Source organism: Cucurbita maxima, unplaced genomic scaffold (genome assembly GCF_002738345.1).
Source record: "Cucurbita maxima cultivar Rimu unplaced genomic scaffold, Cmax_1.0 Cma_Scf00002, whole genome shotgun sequence".
In the NCBI taxonomy this organism is placed as follows: domain Eukaryota; kingdom Viridiplantae; phylum Streptophyta; class Magnoliopsida; order Cucurbitales; family Cucurbitaceae; genus Cucurbita; species Cucurbita maxima.
Genome location: NW_019272018.1, coordinates 1732203 through 1748578, shown reverse-complemented (window position 1 = coordinate 1748578; position 16376 = coordinate 1732203). Strand labels below are relative to the sequence as shown.

Genomic DNA, 16376 nt, shown 5'->3' with positions numbered 1-16376 from the left:
TCGATCGATATGAGATCTAAACATACAAATCAAGTGGCTAAAAAGTTAGGGTTTTCCCAATAAAGTATTAACTCCAATCCAAATGAACCACTTGGGTAGGCTTGGATTTGCAGGCAAAGTGAACATACTTACTTTAATAATTGAATGTAGAGTCATCAACCACTAACTCACATTGGGATTCACTTTAATTATATATCTTATAAAATTGTTTATTCCCTAACTCATTAAATTAATTACCAACCTTGGTTATTCAATTACGTCCTAAACTTTTTACATTTTTAATTAAATTTAGTATTTTTTAAAGTTTTAAAACTTTCAAACTTTTCATTCATTACCTCTCAATTTTCCTCGATCCGTGCAGGGCCACATCTAATTGAGTTAAACGGATATTTCCACTCATTTGTGGTTAATGTTAGGTATCTTATCATGATAACACGATTGATAATGACCAACTTTATAATTGTTACAAATAGACAACAAGGTGCAAACCAAGTCGTGCGTGAAAGAAGAAGCAAATCATTTAGAATGGAGACATGGAGAAGAGGCGAAAGAGAGATTTTTGAGCCTACAAACGGCAAACAACAAGGTGGAAAAGTCGTTGCATGCTAACTTGTAAATTAGGGGTCACGTAGGTGTACTCATATACATGGTCAAGATTCAAACGAGTTAAGTCCAACTTTGTCCTCTTATTCAAAACCTAATCTTACTACATTTTTCTCTATTTTCTACTTTCCACACCAAAGTCGATGTAACATACAATTTTTATTTTTTTTTCTCAAATCAACCAGCTCGAGTATAAGTTATCGAAACTTATATCGAAATTTAATGAAGAATTTAATAAAATTAAAAATATAGGACTGTAACGACCCGAAATTTTCTACTTAATTTAAGATCGCTACTGTATACATACCATAAACATTGAATACGGAAGACTTCATTTAAATTCCATAAAACATAACCTTTATCTTAAAACTGAACTTACGTGTTTCGAAAACATCTTTAAAATGACACAACAAAAGACTAAATAAAATAAATAAGAGTTTTAAGTTAAAAACATCATATTCTAGCCTAAGTCTAAGAAAATAAATACCACTATACTATGCATGTGTCATGGTCTTGAGTTGCGATACCGTCGTCAGTCGTATAAGAATGTCATGCTTTTACTTGAAAAATGTAGTAGCACATGACTTGAGTATTTAAGGAAATACTCAATAAGTGACCCCACTATTGGAGGTTAAATGCAAGAACATGTGAATGCAATGACGGGACCTATCATTTCAATCTATTTTCTTACGGTACTGTTCTAACGGGTAATTTGGACGTGTACCATATACTCTACACACAGCCCATACATGCGAGTATGGGCACACTAGTCAGTTCACATACTGCTGGGCCACTTTCCTTGTCGGGCAAGCATACTTTGGGAGCTCTTTAGGCCAGAAACCCATTAGAACTAGTAACCGTCACAGCAGCACTATACAAAACATAACGATCGTTGTCCTGCCATTAGATGTACGCGTCCGTACCCTCGTGATGGAATAGGGTTATCCCCCTAAATGCATGAGCACACATAATGCATGAGGTCCCCAACATTTCTACTTTTATCATTAATGAATATAACCCCGTTATCATCTTTCATACTTAACATGTCATTTCTCATTTTTCAGTTTATGTATCATACATAATCCTAACGGGGTTACATTTCATTATATTTATCATGATATCATGTCATTCATAACATGCTGTATACATACAATTTAGAAAACATAACATAACGCTCTATGCTTTTAACATGTCGTTTCATAACGTGCAATTCATAGAACAATTACCTCAATGAACATATCACATCATAATATTGCATAATGGGTATCGTATCATAAACATGTCATATCGTAAACACTTCGTGGTCATATCGTTCCCTAACTTATCATAGCTTTAACGTTCTTATACCTATCACAATCATATAGTTACATGAATGTACCTTAGTCATATCATCACAGGAATGTATCCTAACGCTATCGTTCTATCAATCTATCACAAACCTATCCCTTTCTACCAATATCCTAACCATATTCTTTCATCAATCTCCTCTATTCATAGCACTCCGGTATGTAACCTAACCTTAACGTTTCATGAACGTATTTTACTTCTATCGTTACATTTCATTTTGTGCATCTTTCTCGTATCCTATCTCAAACATATCCTTGAACACATCGTACCATAATTATTATCATACAATCCACATATTATAACATAACATAAACACAATATAAGCAACTTACCTGACTAGCTTAAGTCGTTGTCATGAATATATATTTAATGAAAGTTTGATTCCGTTTTTTGAAATCCAAGTAAACTTATGTGAACCCATGACATTAGTTTCAAGTTTGAACTCTATAACATTATTTCTAATCTACCTTGATCCATTGTTAAAAGTCTTGAAATGTTATATATATATATATATATATATATATATATATATATATATATATATATAGATATAGATATAGATACATACATATATCTAGAGTTATTTTCGCTAAATATTATCTTATTTTCTATTATTACATCAAGCAATATATTGTTATTTGACAAAATTTAATGAGTTCCTTGTCCTCTAATATTTTTATTTTATTTTTAAATTTTGTTCATCAAATCTTTCTTCAATCTTCCCTCCTCACTTCTAATTGTATAAATAAATAGATTTTCATTCTCTAAACAGACATTACTCCTCTAAACAGATATTATTGGCAAATTTTCCAAATTTTAATCGATTGGTTGATTGTTTGCCTAATCTTACATATATTTATAGAACTGCAAACAAATCTTTCCTCAATCTTCCCTCTACACTTCTAATTGTATAAATAGATTTTCATCTAAACAACATTACTATTTATTTTCTAAACAGATATTATTGGTCAATTTGAATCGATGGGCCTAATCTTACATATTTTTATAACTGCCAACAAAAATCTAATTAATTGAATCCATGAAAATGAGATTTGATTATTACATGGTAAAATATTGGATAAAGGAAAGAAGTATAAATTAATTTCTTATAACCATATAAAGTAAAAGAAAATCTGAGATAAGATTTTTCTTAATAACGGACCAAAATCTCCTGCAATCTGCATCTTAAAGCCATTTTGATAATGAGAGGTTAGTGGAGATGGGTAAATTTTATTTTATTTTTTATTGGTAAGTAATCAGTTTTAGTTATTTATTTATGAATTATTATATAACTATTATTTTGACGTATGTTTATATAAATATATATATATATTTGGGCTATTACGGTAAAATTGAATAATAACGAAATAATGTAAAGAATATCGGAGTTAAAATGATGAATGATATGATAGAAACATGAGGGGTTGGCATTCAGCAATCCATAGCTTTCATACAAATAATGTAATGAATATCCGAGTTAAAATGATGAGTTCCAAACCAAATAAATAAATAAATGAACAAATAAAAACACACATATTTCTTGGCTGCAAAAAAATGACAAGAAAAATAAACAAGCAATGTGATTAAATTTGAGCCCACCATAGACACCCAATGTCCACCAATAATTCTAAATATCTTTGTGCGTTCTTTCTTTTTAGTCAATGAATTTGGATCAGGATTCGAAATGGATGCATTTTGATATTTTTTTATATTTTTTACGACACGTCAGGTTATTTACTTTTTATTTATAAGAGTAAAAATATCGCTACAGACTTGCCCAACAAAACACACTTAATTTTAGAGAATTCGAGAGATACAAGTAATTTAAAATTTATAAAACTTATTAATCACTTTTTAACAAAATTTAAAAAAAAAAAATTAGAGAGATACAAGTAATTTAACCTTTACTCATGATACATGTGGTTGAGATTTCAATCTCGAACTTTTGGTGACATGTTTAAGTTAGAACCCGATTGAAAAAACCCTAATTTTATTTTTTAAAACAATTTCATCGATCCTTAACCTCACAAACACGTAAAATATTAAAGAAAGGATAGAGACTAAATATGTATAAATGACCCACAAGTACAAAATTCATAATTAAACATTGTCTTTCTTTATTTGTGGCTTTTGGTGCCATTTGTTTGGATTCTTCAATAACTTTTCAACTGATAAAAAGAAAAAGATGCTTGGCTTTTTTGTGATGACAGTTCAACAACACTTATCTACAGGAGAGAGATAAGACCACCTTTCCCCGTTTTTGATAAAAAAGAAATCCAATCTTGATCTCCGAAAGCGTTTTCCTTCCCCTCCCTTCATCATGCCTTTCCTTTAATGGTCAGGGGAAGTCGTTCCTTTTTTTGAACTTGACGAGCACTCTTTACTAGCGTTATTCAGACAAAAAGGAGTGTGAACAGAGTCTCAGATGAATTTTAGGTCCAAGCTATGTCATGCCGTACGTTCAATACAAAACCTGAAAAGTTGCGAGGATGACAAAACGAGGGCGCTTTACTATCTTGCACGGTTTTCATCTCTTTAACAACACAAGACCATCACTAACAAATATTATCATCTTTGAGCTTTCCCTTTTGGGCTTTCCCTCATGGTCTTAAAACACGTATACATGATCATGTCAGAACGGTTTTCAATAAAAAAAAATAAGAACCACAATTTCCATAACAAGCAAGATCAATTATTCATTTCTAAGAATTTATTGAAGTACACATTTAGTCATTATTTGTACTACTACACCTCACTTACTTCTGCTACTAACTAACTCTTCCTTCATCCCATACATTTACATATATATGTATATCTATTTACATCACCATTCAGACAAACTTCCAGACTACAAACAAAATGCCTCCTACTTCTTCAACACTACAAATACAACATAAAATCAACTCATTTTCGTGTTCCACTACGGAACTCAAGCTGTGGGATGGGTCGAAAGATTTATACAGTTTCGGAACTGAGTGATGATCACATAGAAGTTCTAACTTGGTTTCAACTTGTGTTGTCCAAATAAGCAGCTGCAAACACTTGAACGAAACGTTTGATGATCAGACTTTTTGGATCCTTTTTACGAGCTTTCGTGGAATTTGATAGATCTCGACAATGCAGCTGGATTGACTTGCAACACTGGAGAAGATTTGGTTTTGTGATTCTTTTCGTCGCCCTTCTTCGATTCAAAGGCTTTGAAAAGCCCTTCACTAACTGAATCAGTTTTGTCATTCTTGATTCCTAGAGTTGCCCATATGGAGCTTTTAGCTGCCTCGCCAGGGTCATCGATTCTCAGTGTTTTCGGTATCCAAAGACATCTCTCAGATTTGTTATCTTTTTCCTGTGCGGCGTCCCGAGAATCACTCTGTTTGCTCACATTCTCATCTCTTGAATGTTTCCCCAAGGTTGGAGAGTTTGGAGTAATGGGGCTCAGAGAGGGTGGTTGCGGAAGCCACGGGAGGGTCCAGGGGTTCGGAACGTTACAACCCCAAAACGGAGCAGCCGGGTAGAATGGCACAGGAATGCCTGGTGGATAGAAATTAGGAGGAGGAGGAACAGGAGAGCTCCATTGTGGTGAATGCCAAGGGTAAGGCCAAGGAGCCCCAGGAGGGAAGAATGGAATCTGAGGTAAAAAGCCTTGACAATCATGAATCACTTGATCTTGTCTTCCACTTTTAGCTTCTTCATTAGCACAAGATTCTTGGGACTGATGATGATCATGTTCTCCATTCTCATAAGCCACAGGAATTTTCAAAGCTTCAGGTTTCTTAAAGCCATTTCTAGTGCCTTTCTGTCTAGTTTGATCAGCAATGTTCAAAATAGAAGTCATCGATTCACAAAGAGGCGTATCCGAACTAAACGCCAACACATTCCCATTAGGCCTGAGACTAGAATGACTCATAACATTAGAAACATCGGTTCGAGCATGCTGAAACGCCTCCGAAACAATAATCTGCCGGTTGTGAGAAGCAGAATTTTTGTTCTTACGACGCCCTGCACCCACAGGAACGTTCCTCATCGTCCCACCAGCAGTCCAATACCTTTGACAGTTCTTACAAAAGTGGCGTGGCTGATTAACATTGTAGTTATTATAGTAACAGAACTTGGTATCCATGCTGTTACAACGAGGGCAGGGAAGTATCTTGTCGGGTTTCTTGAGTGTCTTCTCTTGTGAGTTACTTGTTTCATTCTGTTCATCATTCTTGGTAGTACTTGAGGGATTACTTTCCTCACCACAAACTACTTTACAATTCTCCAAATTAGACAAGTTTTCATCTCCATCTCCATCAAGATCCTCCAAATTAGTTCCATTGGATTTCCCTCCTATAATCTCCTAATACACCAAAACACAAATTTCCTTATGAACATACATTACCAAAATCAAGCAACCAGCCTAAAAGATATCAGTAATCAAACCCCAAATTCTGAAACCATCAATTCTACATAGCCAATTATGGAAATTACAGCAAAAGAAAGAGTACCCACATCACTAAATAGGTCAAAATTGAGTATGAAATAGGAATCCAAAATCTTCATGAGAATCAAGAACATCTTAAACAGAGGAACCCACAAAACCCACAAATCAGGAAAATCAAAGGAGAAAAGAAACCTAAATTTCCGACAACGGATTGAATTAAGTCAACAAAATCTAATTGAATCGAACCAGCAAATGGGTATTTGAAAATACAAAAAAACAAATCGATTAGAAGCAACTCCATACCTTATCAGCCTCCAGATCTTCACCGTCGTCGTCGTCGTCGTCGTCATCACCATCGATATTGCCATCCGGCGAGACGGTTGAAGAAGGAGAATCGCGGTCGTGATTAACAGTGGCAGTGCTATCGTCAATAGGTAAAGAAGACGGCAGAGGAGAGGCAGGAGAAGCCTCCGGCAAGGGAATCGTCTTCCCAAAGAGCTTGATCGCCGGATCCTTCAGCTCCGACATATCTGTCCTGTTTCTTTTTTTTTTTTTTTTTTTCTCTCGATTTAATTTTTGTAATTTTATTTTCCCATTTGGAAATCAAATCCAAAAGAGAGAGAGAGAGAGAGAGATCTGACACGAGTGAAGAGTCAGCGTGGAGAAAAATTCACATCCTACACGACTAGGAGAACTCCGCTTTTGCCCTTTTTTCCAATTTTTATTTTTTTTTAAAAAATTATAAACCGGAAGAATTAAGATTAAAACGACGGCGTATTAGCGAATTAGGGTTCGTTCTTTAAAAAGAAAATGACACGTCAGTATTAGTGAATGATTCTCAGCCACAAGCTTGTTTGTGGCTTTGAAAACATCTTTCTTTCATCCCTTTTTTTTTTTTTTATTCTTTCTCTTTTTGTTTTGCNTTTATTTTTATTTTTGCAAAAAAAAAAAAAAAAAAAAAAAAAATGATTACGTAGACTTTAAATCCTAGTCAGCATTTATTCACTTTCCACCTAATGTCCATCTTCCTTGTGTACTAATCAACTAATATTAAACTTTATAAATAGTTTAAATAATTTAAACTAACTTAATAAAAATAAATTTACCAAAAAAAAAAAAATCTAAAAAATATTCTTACTATTTATGAAAATAATTAGTATTTTTTTAAAAAAAAAAAACCCTAAAATTTAAATTTTAATTCAACTTTTTTAAAATCTTAAAAAATAAATGTTTAAAAATACCCATAAAGAGGGATTTAGGCTTCCAACCAAGTTTCTATCCCCTTTTTGCTTTTAAGGCTTGAGCCTTTCGTCATCTTATGGTTTCGATATTCTTCAACATCCCTTGCGACATGGTTACTTTACTTATTTGTTGCTTCTAAGAGTGAAGACTATACCCATAAACCCTACATCTTTTGTAGCATAATCATGTTAGTTACTTTTTGCTTCTAAGAATGAAGACATCTACCGTAGTCATGTTATGGTCACCCTATTTACTTCTTGCTTTTAAGAGTGAAAATTATCCTTATAAACCAACACAAGTTCTTTCGGCATAATTTGTCCTCAATCCGTTCTAGAAAAATTTCCAAGAAGTCATATGACATAAAATTGTTAAAAAAAAAAGCACGCTTAATTTTGGAGTTCATATGATTGAGCCACTAGAAGGAAAGGTACACCATATTGGTATAGGTGACGATTTTCAATTCTTTCAAGACTTTCTTTGTTACTCTATTCTCGAGATCACTTTTATTCAAATGAGAGGTCTTCGTTATTTATAAATTCTCTCATAATTCATTGAAATACGATTATACAACCATTTATATTTATTTAAAAAGGCAATATTTGAGCAAAGTTTTTAAAAATCAATTTAAAATTAAAAAAAATCCATCTAAAAATGAAACTTAAATTTTGGAAATAAAAAATGGGTAGAAAATAAATATAAAATTTAAGGAGTATTATAAATTTAGGTAAATTTTGAAAGACCAAAAATTAATTTCTCAAAATAATAAAATAAGCGAACTTTTGAATTTGCAAATTGAATAGGAAAAGCAGTGGGCCTGGCGTGGAAAGACGAAGAAGCCCATGAATCCAAGTCATCTCGTTTTTCCAAAACGAGGCACGTGATGCGGGACCCACTCTTGCCACTCAAGCAGCCACATCACCACCCCGATGCCTATTTTGTCTTTTTATTTGAAGACGTGTACACGCGGGCCCCGCACCCACTAGCACAAAAGAAAAAAAGAAAATAATAATAAATAATACCGGACCGAATGACGGTTAAGTTAACATTATGGATCAATCAATTGTGGCACGTGGTGTTTTGAAAGAGTGACACTTATGGGTCGTACATCCATTAAAAGTAGAGAATGAAAAATTAAATCGAGAGTTAAGGTTAAAAAAGACATGAAAACATGACTAAGGCTAACCTACTTGTGTTAAAAATCTAAAACCTAAAACTTAGTTCTATTCGTTTTCTTTTTCTCGGACTATGCATTACTTTTATATACATAGTCTCATATACATAACTTTCATGCATGTTAGATGAACACGACTCTCTACAATGGTATGATATTGTTTACTTTGAGTATAAGCTCTCATGATTCTGCTTTGGATTTTCCCAAAATGCCTCGTGCCAATGGAGATAGTATTCTTTGATTATAAATCCATGATTATTTCCTAAATTAGCCGATACAATATCTCGGTTTATAATCAAGGAATACTATTTCCATTGGCCTGAAGTCTTTTGAGAGCACAAAGCAAAGCCTAAAAGCTTAGACTCAAAGTAGATAATATCATACCACTATGGAGAGTCGTGTTCATCTAACAATGCACTCAAAATTTAGGAGTATCACTTCCTATTATTGATAAGGAAGTTTGTTGTTGGAACTAAATAATTTGTTTTCTAATTTTTTTTTAATAGGTAATTGTAATGAATCATAAAACATGTTTTAAATACATTGAGATTTAATTTTATCTTTGATATAATTATTGTAATTAAGATGATTTTGTAGTAATTACATGTGTTTGGAAAATTAACAAAACTTTTCTAACACGCCCTTCATTATTGTAATTTAAATACATGTTTTTTTTAAATTAAATGAATTAACAAAACTTTTAAATGCTCAAAAATATATTTTAAACACTCTTGTAAGTTTAAATTTCTTTAAATTTCTTAGAAACTTTTCTTGTAATATTATTATATTATAAAATCATATATAATTTACGATATTTTAAAATCATCACAAACTTCTTTTTTTCGGCCCATATAATTTATCATCAAAGATTAGAAATGTTTACTTGTAAAGTCTACGACCCGCCTCGAATAGGGAGGACATAATTTACGATACACCGATCTAATCTATGGACCACAAACACATGAATGCATTTATCCTAACTTTAGTTCTAATGTCGTTATCCATGCAAATATGTCTTACCTTTACCTTAAAAAATAAGAGTAGTATGTGGGTTGAATATTTTAAGAAATACTCATTTAAGTAACCCCACTATTAGGGTTATGAAATGCATTCACATGCAATCATGTTTGAGACCTATTCTTTCATAAAATATCATGACACGACCCACGTACACGCACATGTAACCTAGGTGAGGTCGTATACGTACCTCTGGACCTAACCTTCAATTAGTGTACATTCATGTTGCTGGAATACCACGAAAGGAAGAGAACTCACATAATATTATGGTGTATACAATACAATATCGTAACATCATAGTGTATGCATCCATACTAATCATAATGGGAAAGTATCTCAATGCACATGAATATATAAGATGCATGAAGTCCCCATAATTTAAAATCATGGCATATATGTATGATGCAAGTTATAATTTCGCTCATTTCATGTTTTCTCATCTATGTAGTCTATGATATAAATTCTCCTTAGAGAACCCACACATATAAATAAGAAATTTTGCAATGATAAGTAATATAATAGGAGACAAGAATGAGAATGGGCTTCCCGTCTCCGCCCCTCTATGAACATCTCTACCTACAACCCACTAGAATCTTCATAGAAACGATCGAATTGACTCGGAGATTGAATCTAACAAACAGAAGAAAAAAAAATGTATATGACGAAAAAGATTTTAAATTAAAGTAAAGAAAACTATTTCCAAGAAACTTCTTTGATCTTGAAGTTTCTAAGTGGGTTGCAAAAGTGACAGATTCCCACCTAAACTCGATTAATAATCAAGTGATATCATCATTCTCTTAATGTAAACGTTGCTACATACTTCCATTTGTTGCATTATAGAGTTCAATTATTGAAGTAAATTCCATTTAATTAAACTATTCATACTGTTAGTGTTGATTGGTTTGATTAATCAAATATGACCATTTCATGTCATATTTTATCAAATTTCTTGATTGCGTCTTCGAATCAAATCAAAATTTTTGTATTATAACATTATCTTGAAGTGGTCTCTAAGTCTCACTACAAATAGTTAAAAAATATGAAATTTCCTTAGAAATTCTGAGGTGTGTTTTGTCTCCCAATTGGGAGTTGAAGTGGAGTGTGCTAAAATACATTGGTTTTCATTTGATTTATATATTTTACCACCTAGTGGTTGTATAATATCGATTGATATTTTACTCCTCCGACTTTAACTCTGGTCATAGTTAAAATTTACATATTTATCGATGAATTCTATTGTAACAATACGAGCTTTAGATAAGGGTACTATATTTTTTTTCCTCATTTGTTGGACTATTTTATTTCATTTAAATTTCGGGTTTAACTTTCTTTTCGAATATGTTTTTGGTTTGATTGAAGTCGTTGGACATTGTTAGATGAGGTTTGAAGAGCAATTTGGGCATAAAATGGTCTATTTTAATGGTTTGAACAAGCCTTTTAGATTATGGTAAGGTTACAAATTGCACATCCCACCTCCTTCTACACCCTTGATCATCTCTGGTATGTTTTTTTATGACCTCCACGTCTATTCATTCTTGGTTCATTTACCATCAAACTACTTTGCAACTCATCAATAATTAAGATGTCTAAGTTATTAGATTCTTCAATTGAGCATACAACGCAGTCAAATGATCGCGGTTTGTTGTATTTTTTTCATGAATCTTTATTTTATTTGCTAAGGTGAGTGTTCAACATCAACATTCTCACCCTCTTTCATTTGTAGTTTCAAAAGCTCCTTCCTACGAGCTTGAAGCTATGTGCTTTTGACTCTTGTGGAACAATGTGGAACCTTAGTACTTTTGGGTCATAGAAATCTAAATATACTTGGTCGTGTCTCTATTAAGAATTGTTTAAAAAATGATTCTGATTTGAAACAGATAATTCGTGCCTTTAGGTCTTTCAACTTCTAGCCTGTAATTATTATTTTTTGTTGTACTTTAGCAATCTCCAACTCCTTCGAATGTATCGATTCTAGTTTCCACCAAAACGATATCATGGACTTGTACGTTTGCATTAAAAGATTTGAAACAAAACAATCAAATAACCAACGTCAAATATAAATAAATAAAAGATAATATTGAAAACGAAGCATAAATAACTTAAGATCTATGAAATAAAATGCAACTACTCTAACACAAGTTTCATGGTCTTCAACGTAATGCCGCTGTCAACCGGATAGGAGTGTTTTGTCTTTACCTAAAATATAAGAATGTCAACCGGATAGGAGTGTTTTGTCTTTACCTAAAATATAAGAATAGCATGATGCTTGAGTATTCAAGGGACCCTACTATTGGGGTCAGGGAATGTAAACACATGCAACATGAATGAGACCAATCATTTAAAACCGTCTTCTTTTATGCGGTTTTCCAGTTTGAGAAAATTGGATGTGTAGTGTTTTTCTATGCACGGACCCACATGTGCGAGCACAGGCCCATCAGGTGGACTTGACACTCCCTGGGCCTGCTGGTTGGGCTAGCGTCTCTAGTGCTATTACCGAACACCCAGAGGAAATAGCTATCATCGTTTCATAGTGTACGCATCCTTACTTATCATTAAAAAAAAGTATTCTAATATACATAAATATATAATTATGTACGAAGTCCCAACGTTTTTCATTATAAATAAATCATGCAAGACAACCCTCGTTCATTTCTCACATATTATGCTTGGTAATATGCGTACATAAAACCTTACAAAATCATTTCATTCCTAGCATAACCTTTAAATCATAGGTTAGGGGTTTTGCATGGTAAATTTTCTTATTTCAAAACATATCATAACATGTCATAATATAACATGCCTTAACACAATCATATCATAGTATATCGTGACATATTTCATAGCATTTCAAAATTCATATAAAATAATATGATATTTCATTTATACTTTAATGTTACTTAACATATCATATAGCGAAACATATCATAACATTAAACATATCAAACATATCACACATATGACACGTGTAAGACTACTGGACACGTGTCATCATACATAAAATAATTCTTCCAATCAAACTGATAGTAGAGTCACTTACTTGGTTGGCCTAAGCCGAAACTAGTAGAATCCCTTGATGCTAGCTTAACCGTATTTTCTAAAATTTAATTCTACCTAAGCAATCCCACAACCATAAATTAGAATTCTACTTTTCGGAAATGATTCACCTCATTTTACTTAACATAATTTAAACTTTAGACTCCAAAAAATTTTAACTAGCTAAACCTTATTTTGTATAAAATAATTTAAGCCTCACTGCAAATAATTTAAACCAACTAAAAAGAAGTCATATTAATTTTAAAAGCTTCCAAAAAATTGAAACTAGTAAGAAAGGGTCCAAGCTTATCATACCCAAGCTAGATAAGCCAAAATGTTACTCTAGCGATTGACTAACCTAATTTTACATAAAATAATTTAAATCAGCTAGAAGGTAGTCATACTAACCTTAAATGCTTCTGAGAAGTTGAAACTAGTAGAAAAGGGTTCGAGCGTATAATACCCAAGCTGGATAAGCCGAAATGTCTACAATGGTGATTGACTAACCTAATTTTACATAAAATAATTTAAACCAGCTAAAAGATAGTCATATTAACCTTAAATGCTTCGGAGAAGTTGAAACTAGTATGAAAGGGTCCAAATGTATCATACCCAAGTTGAACCCGCTAAAATTTTAGCCTGAAGCCATAAAAAAATGTATTCTCCTACTGGTTTCGAACGGTTCAAGTGGTATAAAAAGAAAGTAAAAGACCCTCGGTTTACGTGGAGTCAAACTCTCCACTTTATCAATTTGCCAATTCTTTTCCCTAGCAATCTTCTAAACACAAAATAATTAAATGAATGTCTAAAAGAATTCAAAACAATTTGTTGGCTTTTAGGACTTACAATAACCAAAAATAAAAAAACCCATCATTTTAGTTGCCACAATAACCCATCATTTAGTGGTTAATGAAATTTCCTATTCCAACCACAACTAGTTAAACCTAAACCTAACAATGCCAACAAAGACAAGGTGTGTCTCATAAATCTAAATTGTTTATAACCATTTAATTTTTTAGAACGCTGGCTTTCACACAATTCTTTTTTGCCCACCTTTCAAATTCAAGCTAAATTTACAAAATAAAAACTAATTTTACAAAACTATTAATTCGTTAGGACATCGACTAGAAGTAGATAGCGAAACAAAGAATCCTCGATAATAAAGTCGGTTCTATATCTACACCATAGCCATTGACTCGAAATAAATCTTAAATGGAAAGGAACTACCATCAAAGTTGGTAACCCGACAAAGAAGAAATTGAAATAAAGCAGGCCAAGTAGGACCCATTGCCATTTTCTCCGAATATGATAAAAGAACCAAAACAACAAGAACCTTGGAAGATGGAGTGAAGTTTCCTTACAACATCTTGTCACGTTGAGCATTATTGTAACGTAATTGCACATCTTCTTGTGCACCAACAGAGCTCATGTATATAACCCCTTAATTCCCATCTCCAATTCCGCCAATGTTCTTTAGATTGAAAGTATTTAATCACAATGCCGAGTCAATTCCCCATTGTCAACTTGAAGCTCGCCCCGACGCTCCTCCTCGTCGATCGGATATCGATTTCCTCGATTCTATTCTCCTTCGTCGATCGGATACATGACCTTATTTCTCAACCTTGGTCACTATTTCATTCACCCCCCAAAGAAAAGGTTTCCCCACAAGGCAATTCCTTAGAATCTGAGGCCACCCAACACAAAAACAGCTCAATCAGCAAAGAAGAAGTGAAATTTGTGATGGAAAAGCTTGAGTTTTTTTGCAGCGATGAGGAAATTGAGGAATCGTGGCTTGGAGGTGAGGAAATAGGTGCCATTTTTTATGAGAGTGAGCCAAGCTTGGAGGAGTTGAAGCAGACATTTAATGTGTTCGATAAGAATAGAGATGGGTGCATTGATGCGGATGAGCTGCAGTCCGTGCTGGGGTTGCTTGTACCTAATCAAGGTGTGTTCATCCATGACTGCCATAGAATGATTGCAAGATTTGATCATAACAAAGATGGTAAAATTGATTTCAATGAGTTTGTTAAGTTTATGGAAATTGCCTTGTCTTGAATTTTCAAATATGTACAAAGGTGTTTCAATTTCCATTTCCATTGTCATGTCGGACACTTTCATCGCCCTTTTGATGTCTAGGGGTTCTAATGTGTCGACATAAGAGATAAATTAATGTTTTCTATAGCATTAAAAAGATGTGCAAAGTATGAGAAAAGTCAAAAAGATGTCACCAATGTCAACATAATATTAAAAATAAAAATTAATTATTGATATGGAACATTTATCGATGTCTTTAGTAAATTAATAATTCTTCATGCATTCACATTTAATCTTGACCTGTACAAGTCATTAGTTGTTTGGAGATTTAAAACATACTTGACCTTTACCTTGACCTTGAGGAAGAACGTGGTGGTTAAACGAAAAAGAAATTAAACACTAATGTGGTGCAAGAAGCTGGTGTGAGTCGTTCAACTTTACTAGATGACGTGTCTGAGCTCTAGCTGAACTAACTTTTTTGTTCTTTAGACTTAGCTAGCTTCCTTTGTCTTGTAGTGAATGATCGATATCCTAGTCTGGAGGTGGGACCTCGTCATATATCATAGAATGCTATGATGTCATCTCTCTAAGCATCTATGTATAATGTTAATAGGTGACCCTTCTATAAAAAACTATAAAGTCAAAAAGTTTGGCGGAGCGACTCCATGTGCCACTTGGCTACTGAGTTCACTTGTGGGGACTATTAACAAGTGGTAACGCTCCATTCCTAGAATTCAAAATCTGGATTTGGTACCTAACGACCCTGACATTCCTCTATATCTTCTGTGACATGGTCACATTACTTCTCGTTTCTAAGAGTGAAGACTATCCCCATAGATCAACAATGAAGTTTCTATGATTGAGCCACTAGAAAGGTAAGTACGCCTTGTAGATAGTAATTTTAAAATTTTTAAGTATTTCTTAGTCATCCTACCCTTAGGGTCGCTCTCATTCGAATGTGATTTCTATTCATTCATATACCTCTCATTTACTTTAGTGTCACATGCCTACCAGTTTCCACCTTGGTTCGTCCTCGAACCACATTTTACTAAGAGAGGTACTTCTCTAATACCAATCGTAATGGCCCACGCCCACTGCATTCTCTGCTACATGGTTATAAGAGTGAAAACTATCCTTATAGACTTATATGGGTCATTTCAACATGTTTTAAGTTAGCTCACATGATTCTCAGGAAAATTTTCTGGAGGTCACCTAACTTAAAATTGCTCCAGACAAAATACGCTTAACTTTTGAGTTCCTATAATTGAGACATCGAAAAAGAAGGTATCACATGACTATTGCAAGTAAGTTAATCATTCACTCGTTGTTAACTATAGTGTGATCAAGTGGCATATGAGTGAATCATGACCATATTTGAATGAAAGTCGATGTTGAATTTGTTTAAAGTTCAAATCCTAGACATAATGTGTTACCGTTATCATCTTAAAAATGAAAAATGATTTAGTTTTATTTTCTTAAGCTAAAAAAAAAAAAAAAAAAAAAAAAAAA

The 16376-nt window shown here is 33.2% G+C and overlaps 2 protein-coding genes across 2 annotated transcripts; one reads left to right on the top strand and one right to left on the bottom strand.

Moving 5' to 3' along the window:
- Positions 1-4620: 4620 nt before the first annotated feature.
- LOC111500061 (cyclic dof factor 2-like) lies at positions 4621-7080 on the bottom strand. The gene is made up of 2 exons (XM_023151804.1): positions 6674-7080; positions 4621-6286 (listed from the first exon to the last, which is right to left on the bottom strand). Exons 1-2 carry the CDS (start codon positions 6896-6898, stop codon positions 5033-5035), a joined length of 1479 nt encoding a protein of 492 aa, XP_023007572.1. The 5' UTR covers positions 6899-7080; the 3' UTR covers positions 4621-5032.
- Positions 7081-14330: 7250 nt separating this feature from the next.
- Positions 14331-14888, top strand: LOC111496787 (probable calcium-binding protein CML30). The gene has a single exon (XM_023147307.1). The coding sequence runs from the start codon at positions 14331-14333 to the stop codon at positions 14886-14888; it is 558 nt and encodes a 185-aa protein (XP_023003075.1).
- Positions 14889-16376: the final 1488 nt, after the last annotated feature.